The sequence below is a fragment of the Lemur catta genome, chromosome 3, assembly GCF_020740605.2.
Source record: "Lemur catta isolate mLemCat1 chromosome 3, mLemCat1.pri, whole genome shotgun sequence".
In the NCBI taxonomy this organism is placed as follows: Eukaryota; Metazoa; Chordata; class Mammalia; order Primates; family Lemuridae; genus Lemur; species Lemur catta.
In genome coordinates, this window is record NC_059130.1 from 30,757,314 (window position 1) to 30,776,861 (window position 19,548).

A 19,548-nucleotide genomic window follows, 5' to 3' on the forward strand; every position below is an offset into this window, starting at 1 on the left:
TGATAGCAAGTATACAGCATATACACCAAAACATCATCAATGCCATTATCAGTTACGAAGGAAACAAAATATTTAGAGCAAGATGTTTATACAGAGATAGCATATTAATCACACTTTGATCAAATGGCCATGACTGTGCCATTGTGGTCCCAGATAGACCATTTCTCTCTCCTTTTCTATTTCATAGTCCTAGGAGCTGAGGGCCCTTCTGCCCTGCCATGTGTCTCCACTGAGAAAAGAATGCAGCACTTGCTCAGAGTCTGCCCACTCTGTTCCCAGAGAGCACTCAGACTTAGGCACGGAGGAGATTGGCAGACCTTTGCACAGCCTCCTGTCCCCAGCAGCCCAGACTTCTGGGAGGCAGAGTCTAGAGAGAGGGAGAAAGCGTGGCTGGAGAGAACAGAACAATGGCACAGGCTGCTCTCAGGGGTCTCTGCAAGCACTCTGGGTAAGGGATTAGTGGTCCAATGCCAATGGTACACATAGGACATTCTCATAGTTGTCTGTATCATCTTCATGGTCCTGCCCTGTAGAGTCATCTTGGGGTGAATTATTGAACTCTGAATAAAAGACTGTAAGTTCCTGGAGAAGAAACCACAACGGTAAGTACCTAACTACAGGTGAGGAGGGGCAGAGAGGAAAGAAAGCCAGGCAATATGACCCACCTTATCCTCCCGATGCATTCTTGGTGAATTTGCTGTTGGATGGGAGCAGCAAAGAAAAGCATTACACTGTGGGCAATGTATGCCAACTTACAACCTCCTTGCAATGCATTCCAAGCTGTTCACCTCTGCTACTCATCTCCTGACTGTTTCCTCTGATGAATTCTTCCAAGCCCTCACAGAAAAAGTACCCTTCCACACACAACACACTGATAAAGCCTTTCCCCTTCCACCAAATGCTTGGAATGACTTTCATGAGGATTTCCATCTTGCTCCTCTGCTCATCCCAACCCAGCAGAGCAGGTGCCCCTCGACCTGTCATGGGCCTCTATGGAGATCATCTCAGAGAATGTGGCAGATATGACTCACTTTCCATCAGGAAATTGGAAAAGGCCAGAGAGGACACAATGCAGAGCTTGGAGGAGGTGCCAGAGTGCAGAGAGAGGCAAGGGTCAAGCTTTGGAGTGGACAGTCAACGAAGGTAGTTAATCTGGGCAAGGAGTGAATGTGCATCTCAAACAGATTATGTTGGAAATAGATAGATTGTTAGAAGGTTGGAGGAGAACAAGACTAGAAACAAAGAGACTGAAGAATTACAATTGTCTACACATTAGATTATCTATTCCTTCAATCGAAAAATATTACAAAGGGCCTATAGTTTTCCAAGCATTGAGCTAGATGCTATGGGTACATTAGTGAAAAAGTTACAGTGTCTGCCCTCAAAGAGGTTATGGGGCAATAGTGGCAGCGTGGCAGCTTGGAAAGATAAGAGGGAATAGATGGATTATGGGATTGGCAATACAGGAGGAGCAGGTAATGCCTTCCATGTTGGACTCATATTTGAGATGACTATGATCAAAGACCTCTTGCTGGATCTGATAACCCACTGCCACCTCACCTCTACTTGTCTAAAAAGTATCTCACCTGAATTTTCTGGTGTATGCTGTAAACTCTGGATCTGGGGATAAACTATGTTGCTGTATCCAGGATTTACTGTGAGAGAAGAGAAGATATTGTAGTTGGCTGTAGTCAAGAGCTCACATTCCAGACTCTCCAAATTCATAACCACTTTCTCTCCCCAATATAATTCTAGGAATGCCATTTTTAAATTAGTGGCAAGGCCATGGGATGTTGCTCAACCCCTCCTCCCTCCCTGGCTCATCCCTGGAGCCCTCTTCCCACTGGGGAGTCCTCACCAATGCTGTACACTGATTGCAGCTCCAGTAGGTCTCTTGGCTCATGGTGGGTGGGCTCTTGGGGGTCTCTACAGGAGGGACTGGACAAGGAAGGCACCTGGCACTCATTGGGACTATAACTGTGCCAGAGGGGAAGAGACAATGAACAAGAAATATCTGTGGGTTACACAGAGTCTTAAGGAAATCAGTACCCAGGAAGGCACAGAGCCCAGTATGATTTCTGTAAAAATGTTGTGGCTGCTTCTGCATAGCTCCTTTGAGAAAATATCAGAAGGAGTGTGGCACAATAGGAAGCCTAGGGAAGTATTATAGGGCAAGACACTGAGGCAAGGTCAGAGAGCAGAAGCCACAGTCCCAAGTCCCCTTTCATAGAATACAAACTCCTATTGACTAATGTTTAAAAGTATTTTCATCACTTCTCAGCCTTTTGGCTAAGATCAAATGTAAAATTATTTTCAAAGATATAAGTACTTAAACATTGATACACAAAGACTTCTGCATTCTCACAGAACTTGAACTTTATCCTTTCTAAAAAGGTTCCTTTCAATTTTCTATGTCATATTACAATAATCTACCCTTCCCATAAGATACCATGAGGGCTCTTTAGGAACAGTGTTGGGGTTTTTCCCCAATTTTATTTCCTTCTGCAGTTACTATTGTGAATTAAACATTGTTGGCATTCAATAATTGTTTCCTAAATGAGTGTACAAATGGAGGAATGAGGAGGAAGGGAATGAATAAGTTGTAGCCCTACAAAAGATGATGTCATTAAGACATCAGTGGTCAATTCTCTACTGGAACACACTTAAGGAAGCAGATAAATTAACACAGATAACAAATAACAGGCATTCTTGTATAAGTAGGCATAAGTGAGTAACATTCACAACTGCGAGTGGAAGTGGCCTTCTAATCACATTTTTGGATTTTGTAAAAATGTGAAAATGTAAATAGGAAGTCCATTCAAATCTTTTCGAGATGTAGGTAATTCTGTGTTCCTATCTTGTAGCATAAATAAATCATGAAAATCTTGGCAGCACAAAAAGCAGAGACCTCACCTAGATGTTCCAGTGGCAGAAAGTCCTCCTGCAAAACAAAGGAACACTGATGGTGAATGAGCTGTGTGGATAATGTGCTCTATGTCAGAATGTTCTTCCCTAGAAATCAGTCTCACTCTAGATCTCAGCTATCACAAATCCCCATGCCAAGCTGTAGGTGAAGAAAGTGGGATCTTGAAAGACATTTGACCCAAATCAGACTTACTCTGAATCATTTTTCAATCAGTAATGATCAGGTGAATAGCAACTCTAAGTAGCTGAGACTGAGGGGCACAAGTGGGACAAGTTAATATTTCATTCTGGGCCAAGTGCTTCCCCACATCCATTCCTTATCCTGACTGCAGCCCTACAGGACAGAGAGAAAGAAACTGAGGCCTAGAGAGGCCAAGAGAGGCTTAACATTGATTCAGAATTCCTACACAAATATGAATCAATGGGACTACTACAATAAGATCAGCACTCTCTTTCTCTGTCTGTGACCTCTGCAAATCTATTCCAGCAACATGGAACTGCCTGTCATTTGGGTACATAATGGTGTTTTCTTCTCTTTCACCTGGCTAATTCCAACCTATCTTTCCTCCTCCAGAGCTTTCCCGTATGTCAACAGGCTGGATTAAGTGACCTACCTTGATGCATATAAAACCATGTAATGTTAAAATTACTACATTGTATTGTAATTGTTAATATTTCTTGTTTGCCTCTAATTCTTTCCTTCATGAAAGGATGTGCTACTTGAGGCTGAAAACACTGTCTTAATTTTTTTCGTATTCCCAGTGCCATGCTTAGCAGTTGAAAATATTCACTAAAGATTTGTTAAATGAATTTTAAAGTGTTCTTAAAAACTTAAAAAAAATAAGTCTAATTTTGAAGACTACTTTATCAGCCTTAAAAATATGGCAGTTTTCCATCACTGAAATATTGAAATCTTCCTGGTCTGCCCCAAGACAAGCCTCCTCCAAAGTTCCCATCCTTATCTTTGGCTTTTTTAAATCTGTGACTCTATAGCTCTCTCACTGGGTTCACACACGAGTAATTGTCAAAATAAACATGCCAACCTTGACTCTCCTGAAAAAAACTCCAAATGATGCCTGTAAACCTTGCCCTCCTAAATTAAGCTAGAGGTATACAATCATGAACAGGTACTGAATCTCTCTCCCCAGAGCAATTGCATCCACAACAATCAACAACCAGTATCTTCCCTTTGGGCAGTTAGCACAGTCCCGGGATGTGTCTGGGAGTCAGTCTGTCTCCTCATTTATAAAAGGGAAAACTGAGACCTAGAGAGATGGGTATTTATGATACAAGTTAATAGTCCCTGGAGACATGGGCCAGGCACTGTGCTAAGCAGTTTTCCTGGATGGTCCCATAGCACTTAAAAGGTAGATACTACTGTTATAACCACTATATAGATGAAGAAAGTGGGGTTTAGAGAGTTTAATTTACTTGCCCAATAACAAGTTGTTGGCACATTACATTACTGGAATTTCAATCCAATCAGTCTGGCTATAGAGTCAATACATTTATCACTCCTTTTGATAACTTATAGGATTCACTCAGGCAAGGAGCAGAGCTCTCCATTTTTAGAAAAAATTTGGAAGTCTGAGCTCCTCCCTGAAAAGTCTGGTCAATTATGAGAAGGGAAGCTTTGCTATGATGGGATAGGAAAAATTTTGAGAAGAGAACTTGTTTTGTAAACTGTCATAATTCCTTAGTGAGCTTGTTATTTAAAACAATACTCCCCCTAGATCTGGGGGACAGAACCACCCGGGCTTCTGTGCACACAGATCACATAAAATCATAGTTAGTATTCCTTCCTTCCCTGGTGCTGTGTTGATTGAGCGGTCTGTTTTTTGAACATTTTTCACTTTAACTTTGAGACTCATCTTCTTCTAGTATATGACAGATTAATAAATGATATCCCAGATAGATGATGTGAGAGAAAAAGAAAAAGTAATTTTGAAGGTGGGAGATGTGACCAGCATTCTACAAGTCATTAAAGTATACTGGAGAGAGTATCAACTCAAGGGTTAGGTAGACTCCAGTTAATGTCTAACTCTGACTCTTAATAGCTATGTGAATCTAGAAAGTTTATTTAACTTCCCAAACCTCCATTTCTTCATCTCTAATATAACAATCTTGGTTGAATTTAACTGAATTATTAAATAATTGAGAGAATTAGACAAACTATAAAATTTCATACAATAGATTTTAAACGGATGACATATTTTATGATGAATATTATTGGGGTTAGAACTCTTATCATCTTTATATATTTAAAAAACATAAATACATATACATAATTTTATATGTAATCTTATTTAAGAAAATATTAAGTATCTTTGGAATATCAGTTGGTGCCACTTTTCTTACAAAGAAGCAGAAAGGTAGAGGCTCATTGATTGACCTGAACATAAAGGTAAGAGGCAAGAGGACAAGGCTTTACCTGGATGACTGGGAAAAATATGTAAGGTTTTTCATCATATTGAGTTCCAAATGTATTATCTGTTTGTTTATTTGCTTGATTTTCAGTACAGTCCCTGAAAGGGAGGACATGAACACTTGGCCTGACACAAAAGAAGATGCCATGTTATGCCACATGGAGGGCCTGACAGAAGGTAAGAGATTAGCAGTTCTAAAATCTCAGGTCTTCAAACTTTGTAACCCAAAGCACTGAATAAATGATTCCATACGTTCAAAGATTCCTGATCCATGAAAAAAAGTTCAGAGAGAGAGAAAAAAAGCAGCAACAGAAGAACAAAGGTAAAGATGACAGTAGATTTCTTGTCAGAAACAATGCCCATGAGAAGACAGTGGAGAAACATCTTGAAAGTACTGAAAGAACAAAAAAAAACTGTCAACCTAGAATTCTATGTCAACAAAAATATGTTTTATAAATAAATGCAAAATAAAGGCTTTTACAGCCATAAAAATGCTAAAATAATTTATTGCCAGCAGACCTATCCTGTACTACTAGTAATGTTAACAGTCCCTTGGGGAGAAAGAAAATGATACCAGTTGGAAATATGGATATACAAAAAGGAATAATGAATATTGGAAATGGCAACTACATGAGTAAATATATAACATTTTTTCTTATGTACAAATCTCTTTAAAAGATTATTTATTATTTACATAAGTAATAATGTGTCTGGAAGGGGGAAAATGGAAGTACACTATGGTAAGATTCTTATACTCCATGTAAAGTAACACTATTACTTGAAGATAGACAGTGATAAGTTAAAGATATATATACTATAAATCCTAAAGCAACCACTAAAATAACAAAACAAATACAGATAATAAGCCAACAAAAGAAATAATACAGAATAATAAAAAATACTCAACTGATCCAAAAGTAGGTAGAAAAAGAAAAACATAAAACAGATGGCACAAATCAAAAACAAATAGCAAAATAGACATATACCTAACCATAGAAATAATTACAATACTGTAAATGGTCTAAACATCTCATTGAAAAAGTATGCTATCACATTTGACTAAAAAAAGCAAGAATTAACTGTATGCTATCTATAAAAATATGTACTTTAAATATAGGGGCACAAATAGGTTAGAAGTAAAAGGATGGGAAAAGAAATATCATGCTAACACTAATTATATTAACACATTAATATCAGACAAAGATTACTACAGATAAATTATACCACCAGGGATAAAGAAGGTCATTTCATAAGGATGAAGTAGTTAGTTAACCAAAAACACATAACAATTCTAAACATTTATGTACCTAATAATGAGCACCAAATTCTCAAAATCCACAATTTAAAAGATTTTAGTCTTCCATCTCAATAATTGATAGGTCAAGTAGACAAAAATCAGTAAGAACACAGAAGAATTGAATAACACTATCAATCAAGTTCACCAGCAGACACCTATACTATACTAAATGTTAAGTCCTTCAGCAGAACAAAAATAATACCAGGTAGAAATATGGATATAAAAAAGGAATGAAGAATACTGGATGTGGTAACTAAATGGGTATCACTTTGACACCAAGTCATAAAAAAACATGACAAGAAAAGAAAGCTACAAACCAATAGCCTTTGTAAACATAGATGTAAATATTCTCAACAAAATTTTAGCAAATCAAATCCAACAATTGTGACTAACTTGGATTGACCACAGAAATGCAAGGCTGCTTCAACATTCAAAATTCACCTTATGAATAGACTGAAAAAAAAACCCATATGATTATCTCAATTAATGTAGAAAAAACATTTGACAAACATTTCTTTCTTTTTTTTTTCTGGTTGTGTGGTTCCCCATTTTTTAATTTAACAAATTTATGGGGTACATGAGAAATTTTGTTACATGTATATAATGTGTAGTGATCAAGTCAAGGTATTTAGGATGTCCAACAAAATGTTTTTGTTGAGCATAGTCACTGTACTTGGCTATTAAACACTGGATTTATTCCTTCTATCTTAATTTATGTTTGTACACTCTAACTCACTTCTCTTCATTCTCCCCCACCCACACTTCCAAAGTCTCTCTTATCTATCTTTCCACTTTCTACCTCCATTGACAAATATTATTTCTATAAAAACTCTCTCAAATTAGGAACAGTAGGGACTTCCTCCAAAAGATAAAGAGCATGTACAAAAAACCCACAACTAAAGTAATCCTTAATGTTGAGGCTGAATACTTTCCGCCTAAGATCAGGAACATGACAAGGATGTCTGCTCTTACCACATCTACTCAACATTGTACAGGAGGTTCCAGCCAGTGCAATCAGGAAAGAAAAAGAAATAAAAGAAATTAAAGAAGGAATGAAATTGTCTTTATTAGCAGACAACATGACCATCTATATAGGAAATCTGATGAAATCTACAAAACAGATACTAGAACTAGTGAGTTAAGCAAATTTTCCAGATATCAAATTAATATAATCAGTTGTATTTCAATATATTAGCAACAATAAGAAATGGAATTTTAAATATCACTCTCAGCATTCTCTATTAATTTTACTCAAATTTCACTATATTTAACTGGTATTCAAATATATCTCAGCATTTATGGTTGCACTTATGGCGATTATTTTTTGGTACAAATAGAGGACTTTCTCTATTTTTTGTTCTCTTTGTTTCTGGTAACTTTGGAATGGAAGTGGAACAGTAAATAATTAATTTTCTAATTTTTAATTGGAAGCAAATCTCCACTACCTGCACATGAGGTAAGAACTTCATTGAGAAGTATATTCTATGTTTGTTGTTACTATTGCCTACAGAGTGACAGTGAGTAGTAGAACTGAGGGCTTAGTACTTAGAAGGGAATAATTGATCTTTATCAGATGGACCACAGAACTCCAGATTATTATAGCAATGGCAAAAGTCACAACATGAAAGGGCTGGAGGACACAGACACCCACCTGATTTCCTTTGGGTCCTGCAGTGGCACAGCAGAGCAGCAGTAGCAGCAACGCCAAGGATACAGAGCAGGCCCCCGACACCTCCTGCAGTGATAAGGCCTGTTCTGTTCCCGGAGGTCCCTGAGTGCGGAGATTCATACTTGAGTTCCAGTGGCAAAGATTTGTGATATAGACAAAAACCATGCAGGTGGTATTTTCTAGGTTCTGGTTTCTCCTTTTGAATTATCTTTAGTATAATTTGCTATTTTCCAAATAATAGCACATGAAGGGTGTTTGCCAGCATCTAAGATTAAAATTTATTTCCTTTCCCTCTCCCTCATAAAATCAGTACCAATCTCCAGAAGCCTCAAGCCTTAATGTGCATGTTCAAACACTCCTTGACAGTGGTAGACTTTGTGCAATCTGCTGGAAAAATATTTTATTGACCATAACTGTGACCTCTAGCCCAGGTAACACTAACTCACCTGTAACATTGAGCGTCACCACCTCACTGCGCTGGGCCCCTAGGCCATTGTCCGACTCACAGAAGTAGTTTCCAGAATGTTCTGCAGTCAGAGAGAGGTTGAAGGACGCTCCTCCTCCAGAGGGGGCCGAGGTGTTCCCCAGGCTGACATCCTCATGATAAAACCAGTACCAGATCGGGGGAGAGCCTCTCAGGGCCTCACAGTGGAGCTCCACCACGTCCCCCACCACAGCCTGGGCCCTGGGAGCATTGAGGGTGAGGACAGGGCGAGATGCGGGAACTGAAGGAGGAAAAGTAGTTCACTGGCAGTTTTGCTTAAGCATGTGTACAAGAGAACTTAACAAAGGAATATGCAATATAGTTTAGCAGTAGGAACATAGACCTGGATTCAGGAAAACGTGGGCTTGAATCCTGTCTCTGACCTTTATCAGCTCTGTAATCTTGATTTTTAAAAACTTTTAAATTTCTCTAAGTCTTGGTCTATTCCTCTGTAGAATGGAACTAATGATAAATTATATCTCAAGCTATCGTAATAAGAATCACATGCTGTATGTAAAGTTCTCAATAAATATTGACCATTATTACTGATATAAATAACTAAAATCAAGGTTTGTTTTTAAACATTCCTACTCCTGAATCTTAGCTCTAAAACCAGCCTATTAATATCCATCTAAAGTAGGGCCTCATGACTCTCTATGTAATCACCTTGCTTTATTTTTCTACATAGCATTTAGCACTCCCTAACTAAATGCTATCTATTTATCTATCTATCTTTGTTATATATCTGATTCTCCCAATAGAATGTGAGTTCCATACGGATGGAGACTCATCTCCATTTGTTCATTGCTGTTCCAGCTGCTGGAACTTTGCCTGGCATGTGAAAGTACTCACTAATTGGTGATTGAATGGATGACTGAATTGATCCAAGCTGGCACAAAAATATCCAGATAGAGCACTCATGACAATGATTGCCATTTTAATGGATAATTTTAGAAATAGGATAGCTGGGAAGAATAGAAAACCATTACTGTGGAATATGAACTATATGATTGCTGGTTTGCTAAGTTGTGAGGAAACCTGGATAAACCAACCTGTGTGCAGTGTTTTAGATGTAAGCCGTGTGCTTCATTGGCAAGGGAGGCTTGATAAGGACCTTAGTAAGCTCTGCTTTGCATCAGAGATTGGCTAATAAGGAAGCAAGTGTGAATATGGAAACTATTCATTGCATAGCAATAATTAAACTAGAAAACAAGCCATCTCCTGGCTGCAGGAAAGATGGTGCCTCCTGCTTCATCAGGTAGAGATGCCAATCTTGGTAGTGGAAGTGCAGAGTTCCTGCTAAATTGAAACTGATGGCTTGAGTGTGGACCTCCAGTATACCCTCTGCAGTATAAAGTGAGCGGGGCAGGATGCATAGGGCTTCAGAGAGGTCTTTATATGGTGCTGTAGGATCTCAGTGTGCCTTTCCACCCATCTCTGGGCTTCTGTGTTCTGGGAGCAGAGATTCCCAACTTCTTCCATCTCATGACTTCTAGGGCTCACAGAACCTCTCGTTCCATATGCATATTTTTCTAAAATCAAAGAGTTCTGGGGCTGAAAAAACCCTAGTTATTATCAAGTTTGGTGGTCTCCAAGGTGGGGTGCAAGACATCCTGTTGAGGTGTGAGAAGAAAATATGAGAATGACTAAGAGTATTTAATTTTGAGCTTGAAATCTAAAAAGATATCCAGCCTTACTAATATTGACAGTGGTACTCTTGCTCAGGCATACCTTACACACCTTGTGTTGGGACAGGACAAGAGTTCCCATGAAGGCAGGGCCCCTACAGTGTGGGGTAGGGGACAGCAGTACTTTCACCTGTTTGTTCACTCTCAGCATTTTGGAACATATTGCCCTTTTAGTTGGATACTTGAGTGTTTTCACAGTTTAGTTTAACTTAAATAATAAAATCTTCACGATGCTTTGTGATGAGATTGGGGAATGACCACAGACCTTTTAGTATCACACCAAAGTTTGATTATTTGGTGGTAAAGTTCTAAAAAGAGGAGTTCAATGTAAAGATGAGCTGTGTGTTTTTCCATGAAGAAAGACTAGTATATAATTTTTGTTGATTTTGGGGGGGGTGATCAGTGGCTATCAACAGTATGATACTTAGCAGACACTTCTAAAAAGTGACCTTTAACAGTATTCATATTGTTAATGCTTTTCTAAACTCATGCTATGGAGATAATATTTCAGGAAATAGTTGTGTAAAAATATTTATATGTGGTTTTATTACCATTTATTAAAAAGTAAATATGTCAACTTTAAAAATTTATGTCTGCACCCTTAAAAATCCATGGAAACAAAATGTTGCCAGGGGTTTATTATGATTCTTCCAAAGCTTGAACACATTTACTATAGATTCAAACATGCACCACTTCCCACTTATTTTACGAGAGTAACTAAGTGATGCCAAAGAAAATGTAAACTTACTAGCCAAATTTCAATGAAAATCTGTGTAATTAGTGTATGGGATTAAAAAGTGAATATCATGCATTTGAAAGAGCAACAGTTATGCTCTGTTTCCACTTGGATCTAGCTATATTTTTAAGCTATAACGGACACTGAAACCAATTGGAATAAGCAAAACTCAGAAACAAACGTTAAATAACTGTACCATCAAAAGTAAGCCAAGATTTTCAAAATAAATGAAGCATATTCAATTATAATTTTAGCCAGATATTCTAGATCAAAGATTTTAAAATATTGTCATTTTCATTCTTATTTACTGTATATTTCTCTGTTTGCAATGTGCATATTAAGGTAGTACAGAAGCACAAGTATGTAATTAATAAACAGATATATGGGGTGTATGTTCAACAGTTTGACTGAAAGTGGTTTGGGATCAAGAGTTTTTGTATCTCCCTGATTTACTTGACTCAATCACTTTATAAATAAGGAAACTGAGGACAAGACTCATAAGGAGACTTGTTCAAGGCTGGAATCTCAGTCTTAGCACACTGTCTGGCACTCCTAGGTTCTAATACCTCCTTGAATCATAACCTGTGTGTGGTCCATAGGAAGGATAATTATCAACCAAAATATCATAAGTGTTCTAATAGTTTGTAATCTTTGGAGAGCAAGAGTCCATGGCAAATTAATGGGGTTTTAACATCACTCAATCAATTGATATTAGGGAATTATTAGGTGAGAATATGGTATTCTAGTTATATATGATAAATACCTTCATTATTGAGACATAAACACTCATTTGTAGATCATGTGTTTTATATTTGCAGTTTTTCACAAAGCAATGTTGAAGAAATGAAAAATCTTTTTAGAATAAATAAACTTAAGTTGAAAATATGAAAAAAAAAAAAAAAAGAGAGTCCATGGCAAAATCAGAGAATGTCAGGGTTTGAGTCACTGGGAGTCAGTCAGTGCCATATCTTTTTTATTCTGCCACCTCCTCCTATGTCCCAGTGCCCTATCCTACCCTCCAAATGCTAGGCACTTTGGAATGACCACAGCTTTTGGACTGGAGGTCGCTCCTAAATGGCTGGGCACATTGCTAATTGCCAATACGGTCCAGATGTGGGAAATGCAGATGCCTTGGTGCCCCTGGTGAAGAAAAATTTTGTTAGGGGATGCTGAGAGCATCAGGTTAAATGGGACCCCAGTCAGAAGGCATCTGAGAAAAGTGAGAAGGCTAACCACTCATTAGAATCTGGAGGCTATGAAAGAGCCCTGCCGCTCTGATGGCTGGAGATATCCACAGGAGAGACACTTTGCCTAATGATCCAGGGAGTCAAGTGGGAATGAGACTGGATCGAGGTAGGGGCAGAAAACAGTGTCTAGGAGTGATCTGGTCATTTGTTCCTGGGCAAAGGAATTCAGAAATAAGGATTTCTATACCATGTTCTTTTGTCAGTAATCACTGAGCCATCATATATCTGGTATTTTGGAAAGTCTTTGTGCCTCTGCTAGAAATAATGTGTGCAGCATATGGCTATTGACAAAAATGACAGAGGAAGTAAAGGAATGGTCTAAGCTGCCTGAATGTGTAGTCACGAGAAAGAATCCCAGAACCCCAAGGTGAAGACAGAGAAAGCAGGAAGTCTGCTGGGATATCTCACCAGCAAAGAGCCCAGTGGAGCCCTGTTTGTAAGACAGCATAGTCTTTGTTGGTATTAACTGCTGTGGGCATGTATTGCTTACCTGTGACATTGAGACTCACTCTTTGACTGTGCTGGCGGCCCAAGCCATTGTCAGCCTCACAGAAGTAGTTTCCAGAATGTTCTGCAGTCAGAGAGAGGTTGAAGGATGCTCCCCCTCTAGAGGGGGCCGAGCTGCTCCCCAGGGTGATGTCTTTGTGATAAAACAGGTATGAGATAGGGGGAGAGCCTCTCAGGGACTCACAGTGAAGCTCCACCGTGTCCCCCTCCATAGCCTGGGCCCTGGGCATCCTGAGGGTGAGGACAGGGTGAGATGCTGGAACTGAGGGAGACAAAGGAGCCATCAGAGAAGGAGTCCGATGCTGTGACAGATTCATAACCCCATTCAGGGAGCCTAGAAATAGACACATCCCTTGATCGCTTCTGCTTCCCACCAACCACACTTTCCTCATCTAGTAATAAAGGCATTTCTCCAAAACCAAGAGAAAGAATCCTGTGCCATCATATTTTCATCACCAGTGTTAGGTTTGTTCCAGGTGAGAACCCGAAAAGTGTGTGTATAGGACAGAATGCGGTTAACAGATGTTGTAAATCTAACAGCCAGCTGCAGCCAGCATTCCTTTTCCCCCCGTAAGGATGAAGTTTACCCTTCCCTTTCCCTCCTGATAAGGATGATGCTGGAGCTGAAGGATGGATGTGACTGGGCAGGGGTCCTAGGAGCTGGTTGTTCAAAATAAAATTTATTACAAGCAGCTGTTCTGGCCCATTTATTCCCCGCCCCCGGATAAACCCTCTATGAAACCCAAGGCTCTTCCCTTTTCTCTCGTGGGTTCTTTTTTCACCTCCACCCATCTGCACCCAGATGCTCAAAGCAAACAGCATTTTGCTACACATGAAGCTTCGTGTGTCTCTCTTTCGGCTCCGGACCTAACACTCAGTCCTCCCCTCAAAGAGTAAGGCATCTTATCTTCCCATCTTGCCATTCCTTGAATAGCTTTTAAATCTTCATGTCCCTGTTTTGTTTTTTGCTTTTTCCCTCCTTTAGAAGATCCTCATGGCTGTCAGAGAACCTAAACCTTGGCTTGTGAACCAGGGCTGAGCAGAAGAAAACTGAAACTTACTTTTCACAGTAACTGTGCTCCATTTGCTGTGGATGGGGCCGTGACCGTTGTCAGCTGCACAGTAGTAGCGCCCTGTGTGGTGCTCCGTCACAACGCCCACCTGCAGCTCCGCCACCAGGGAACGCTGGGTCTTTCTACCCACAATTTTTATTCCATCTTTGTGCCAGGAGAATGTGATAGTCCCTGTACCCTTAGCTACTGAGCAGATAAGGACCAGATTTTCTCCTTCAGTCAGCTGCCCTCCAGGGGGCTGAATCTCTAGATTCACACCAAGCACAGGGACCTCTGGGAGGACACAAGATGACAAGTGAGGGTCCCAGTAGCAGGGACCTCAAGGTCAAAGAGAAGGCTGGAGCTGCCATGAATAGGCCAATAGCAGCAGGTGCAATAGGCAGTGGTCCAAAGTAAGAAATAAGAAATTACTTGTGTATATTATAATACAGGGAATGACATCCCTCCCGAATCCCATAATTTTCATTACTGGGGAATGTGGGCACCAGGTCCATGGTCTTCCTAAACCTAATGAAGTCTGCAGCCTCGTTTTATGGAAATTTATATCTAAGGAATTACTGATGCACCAACGAAGCACAGAATAAGACAGAACACTGGAGATCTTCTATCCTGAAGTGACTTTACTCAGAATCCAAACGCTTCTCCCATCCTTTGAGACTTCTCCAGTCTTGTTTCTATGTCCCCATATTCTTCTCTATTGCAGTTCACATTCACCTTCCTCTTTTCTGACTATTAAGATGTGAGTTTAGGTCAACAAATAGAACCACCATAAGGACCCCTAAAGACTGCACGTGGTCATCTGGGCTTCTGGTTGTCTGCTGACTCATGAGAGAGCAGATCCTGTACATCTCTGTAATCGCCACAGGGTTGGGCACTCAGTAACTGATCAATAACTGCTAATACCTGACTGAGGTGGAAGAGACTGTTCTAGGGCCATTAGACCAATGTTGAGCCTGAAGAGGGAAGAATACCAGGAAAGGTGGATGTCCCTCTCTGTTATGTCCACCATCCCAGGGGCAGGAGATGTCATTGTTCTGCTATCCTCTCCCCAGCTCTGGCTCTGGAAAAGCAACCAGTAAGACCCTCACTCTGCACATGTATCCAGGATCTCTGGCTCATTTTTATGACATTGTGAGTCACTGTCCTCGCCTCGCACCAGTAAGACCCTGAATCTTCACTCCACATTGCAGCAATCTGGAGCTCTGGGGAGCTGCTCCAGCCTGATCCCAGGGCCTGGCTGTCTCTGAAGAAGTGGAACTGGAGCTGGACCTCTGACTTCTGTGGAGGGAGCTGGTCTCCCGGATCTCACAGCTCAGGGTCATGAGACTTCCCTCCATGGAGTTGGGAGGGGCTGGCTGTCAGCACAGGATATGGAAACAGCTCTAATGAAAAGAATAAACACAGTCCCCAGGACAGTGAGGCTCAGAGCTCCTGGAGAAGTGCAGCTGTGTTGTCGGCACCAGCCATCAGGAGACAGAGAACCATGCGTATGGAACCATCTCCCTCCTGTGGCTGGACCATAGGAGTTTTTTCATGAAATCCCCATGGATGAGCATCTTCCCTCAATCCTCACAGCTTCTCTGCCAAACCCTATAGCCCACAGGAATATATACCCATTACCTCAAACTGTGATCCTTAGAGATTTTGAAGTTTCTTTCCTTGTTGTTTTAAAAAATTCCCTAGAAGCAGTGCAATGTTATTTGCCATTGTCCCTGGAGACTGAATTTAGCATGATGTATTCTGAGTTAAAACTACCACAAAGCTGTTCTCCATCCTTGTGGTAAATTCTTTCACTTGTGTACTCTTTGTTTCTGCCCCAGCACCTCAGAACTACATTATCTCCTTCAAAGACAGGGCACAAAGCCTGCAGGATCAGCCTGTCCACAAAGAGCAGAGGAGCACACTGTTTATCACCTGCTGCTTATGTCTTCACTCTCATTTCTGCCCACGGGGCAACAGCCACAGTCCCACACCCACCTGCAATTGTCCACCGACATTGCCAAATGGCCCCAAACCTGATTCTTCCTTGCCCTGGGAGAATGAGCTAACTCTCAGAAAATGTCCTTGAGAAATTTCCACGCATGCCTTTAAACAAATGATGAATATTGTCCTATATCTTTCCCAGACCAGATCCTTTTTGCCTGGTGGCCTCTGTGTTGCCCACACTTCTCCAGATGGAGGAGACGGACAGTGCACCATCGTGCAGCCGCCCTGTCTCCTTATTTTCCCCACTGGAATCCATACATCAAACATCCTCATGCCTGTTTACAACTCTGCCCAAGCTCCCTGCCTTAACCCAGTCCTTGGATACTCAGCCTAGGTGGCGTGACTTTAGAGATTGCCCCTTCTTTTCCTCAGATGAAAATTCCACATGCACAGGGTCACTGAGGGAGGATCCTTGGGTCTTGCATTGGTAATATCTAGATATTTTTATTTGGATCTCTGCAGATTTTCTTTCCAATAAATTTCCATTATGATACCAAAATGCTTCTCCCTGGGCTGGGGAGTGGGATTCCCTGTGTGTGAGAGTCGCTCTCCTTCCTTTGAAAGTTGTGGACCATGGAGGTCCACGGAGGAGTACAGCTTTTGGAGGGGCCCTTGAACAGGAAATGGAAAGTGAAGGAAAGGAAAGGTAGGCACAGAACGGGGGCCAAGGGGAGAAGCCTGCAGCTGGAGTTTTCCTGGCCTAATTCCCAGTCAGGACCAGGGTTGGAAATGTAGCAGAAACAACCTGGAGGAAATGCCTGGGACAGAATCTGCTCTTCCTCATCCTTTGCCTAGGCTGGGGGGAGGGGTGTCATAGGGAATAGGTCTCAGGTTCTTGGTATTGGCTCATAGAAGCTCAGGAAATGTGTTTTGAAGTTGGACAAACACCGTGAAGGCCTCAGAAGGTGGGCTGATTCTGAAATACTCTTGTCCCATACATTCCTGTTAAAGGTGAACCTGAGATGCATATACCTCAAAAGCAGTTTCTAGACTCTAGAAAATCACTTCCTATTTGTTAACATTTAATGAACAAGGTTTTTTCACTTTTATTGCTTTTAAACCATGCTTAGTTTGAGATTCTGTGTGGAAGGCAACTGTACTCTCCCTCTAAGTTGGACACAATAATTAAGGGTTATAAAGAATTTGAATGAAAATGGGCTGCTTGAGAAATCAAACTTGTGTATGGAACTGCAGCTGAGTGATGGGTGTGGAAGTGGAGGTATGGCAGTGGCATGAGCTCTGTTGGAGATGGATGAGGGTTTCACTGTAGCACTCCCCTCAAGAAAGGGAGCTATTTCTATGCCCTTTGATAGCAGCACTGGCTTGGACATACAGAGGAAAAGGCATTAGGGAATAGGGAGATCAGATCTCTCAACATCGGCCCCTTGCCTCTGCCTTTCCCTCTGCAAATGTTTCCTTCCTTTCTACACTGAGGCATCCTGGTAATGGGGGAAGAGCTGGAGACTGGGGAAGTGAGTGGAGGGTCTGTTCACCCAGCATAGTAACAGGTGTGACCCCAGATCAGCAGCGCCACTGATGTTGGTGCATCCCTCATGTACAGGGCTTGGGACAGGCTGTGCAGACCAAGGGGACTGATGCTCAGAGAGCAGGAGGAACAGAGAGAAGGGGAAACTTACCTGACTGTTCTCTTCCAAGAACTGTGAGGGAGCCTACATTCAAAGATTAGCATAGGGAAATGTTTCTCAAACCTTTGCAATCAGACACTCTCTGCGAAATTTTCTAACAACCCAGCTATAACCACATCTTGTTTTTCCTTCCCATTTCTTTGCTCTCCTTCTGTATCACCCATAGCCCCTAAACAAGAACAACAACAAATAGCCTCTAATTTATGTTACAAACATGTAATGTCTGGGTCCACATCCCTGGCTCATCTCTTTGCTATTGCTTGTTTAGCAGCTTTCTACTTCACTCCCTCCCTCTCTTCTCTAGCCTCAACTCAGAGTGCAGAGGCAGGCAAGAACTTGGATTTATGCTCCCCTCATGTCTTGGGCTTTCTATTGTCCCTACTACTTTTTAATCTCTGGTTAAATTTTGGCTTGAAAAAATTCAGAGAAGGAGTCATCTTTCTTAGTAGACCTTCCCTTACTTGCCTAGGCTGTAGAAATAACTATTTATCTGAAAAATGATTTAGTTTGAGGTTATAAGAGGGAGGGAGGGAGAGATGTGGACTTGTGATTTGGCAGAAAGAAAAATCCAAGTTTCTTACAAGATAAAGAAAGCAATGGGTGAGAAACCAAGGGCAACATACCTTTCTTGGTCTGACGGTTATATTTGGAGGCTTTTGATTGTCCTGGGAATCCAGCTCCGCTCACTTCCCATGTCTTCCTACCTGTGTCTGAAACCCGAGTGGAAGCAGAAATAGAAGCTCTTTGGCTTTTCCCATGGGTGACTTTAGGAACTGAGGCCACTGTCCCAGCCCAGCCCATTACTCACCCAGGATCAGCAGCAGCAGCCACAGAAGCATGGGGACCTGGTCTGGCCAACGGCAGGAGAAGTGTATCTCACCAAAAGCCAGGCTTATCTCCCACCCAAAGAGGTGGACAGGAGGCTGCTACTCAGCTGAGACCTGCAAGAATTAGCAAAAGGGAAGAACTTAGTATCGTATCTTGCTTTGGGTTCTGCAAATATGAACATGGCTGCCTTCCTAAATGCTGTTTGTATTTCAATCCCAGCAGCTGTGTGTTTTTAGATATGCAGGGTCATCTTCTAACAGTTTGGGTCTCTTAGGAGAAATGCCTCCACTGTTGTACCTGGGTTCTCTGGAAATGCCAAGCTGTGGATTTGTTCGTATTCAAATAACTTTTTTTTATTTTCAAATGGAAAACCCCTTTCTTATCTCAAATTTACATCACCTTTGGTTCCTCATGAAGCTCCTAATATAGACCAGCTTGACAAGTGTGATATCCTGCTGTTTAGTGCTGTGAGTCATGCAAAGTCAAGATGTCAAAGCATATGCAAAAGCCTTTTTGACTTTCACATAAATTGGCATGAGGCTTCTGAACAAGAAAATTATAGAAATTTACAGATTAGCAAGAGGGTCTGCCCCTAAGTCCCACACAGATCTGTGCAAATTAGGAGGCAAATGAGCAAGTGAACAAATAGGAACCCCTGTTTTTAAAGCCAGAGCCCTTTTCAGAAAGGACTTTCCTCACCTTGCAATCAAAGAGGTCCCACCTCATTATTTTCTTTCAGGGCCAGTGTGATTTTTTTCATAGTGTTTATCACAATATGTAATTATTTTCTTACTTATTTTTGTGTCTTCTTACCCACTTACATTTAAGGACCTATGTTTGTCTTATCCACCATTGTAGCTCCTGCATCTCTAACAGTCCTTTCTTGAAAGTAGGCCTTTAATAAATATTTTTGAGGGACTGTTGAGCAGACTGTGAAAAATTAGGGACAAGTGTTTCTCAATTTTTTTCATTATTGTTCTCCTAAGTTATCTTTTTAGACATTTTTTAGCCACTCCCCTCTTCCATGAAATTTTAA

At 40.9% G+C, this 19,548-nt stretch overlaps 1 protein-coding gene and 1 long non-coding RNA gene across 2 annotated transcripts; both read right to left on the reverse strand.

Annotated features, from left to right (window-relative positions):
- Positions 1-276: 276 nt before the first annotated feature.
- FCRL3 (Fc receptor like 3) lies at positions 277-16,251 on the reverse strand. The gene is made up of 11 exons (XM_045546516.1): positions 16,180-16,251; positions 15,209-15,407; positions 14,041-14,370; positions 12,963-13,241; positions 8,764-9,042; positions 8,300-8,419; positions 2,914-2,941; positions 1,859-1,977; positions 1,587-1,655; positions 666-697; positions 277-582 (listed from the first exon to the last, which is right to left on the reverse strand). Exons 1-11 carry the CDS (start codon positions 16,249-16,251, stop codon positions 457-459), a joined length of 1,653 nt encoding a protein of 550 aa, XP_045402472.1. The 3' UTR covers positions 277-456.
- Positions 16,252-18,233: 1,982 nt separating this feature from the next.
- LOC123634134 lies at positions 18,234-18,924 on the reverse strand. Its single transcript, XR_006733868.1, has 3 exons — positions 18,912-18,924; positions 18,493-18,625; positions 18,234-18,394 (listed from the first exon to the last, which is right to left on the reverse strand). It is a non-coding gene; the product is annotated as an uncharacterized LOC123634134 (long non-coding RNA).
- Positions 18,925-19,548: the final 624 nt, after the last annotated feature.

Bases quoted from the DNA above. Each gene is read 5' to 3' on its own strand.
- FCRL3 (XM_045546516.1), bottom strand. From the start codon at position 16,251: ATGGTGCACTGTCCGTCTCCTCCATCTGGAGAAGTGTGGGCAACACAG. The intron at 14,371-15,208 runs GTGCGAGGCGAG...TTTGACCTTGAG, and splicing joins GAAGATTCAGGGTCTTACTG to GTCCCTGCTACTGGGACCCT. The intron at 583-665 runs GTGGGTCATATT...TTTCTTCTCCAG, and splicing joins GAATGCATCGGGAGGATAAG to GAACTTACAGTCTTTTATTC.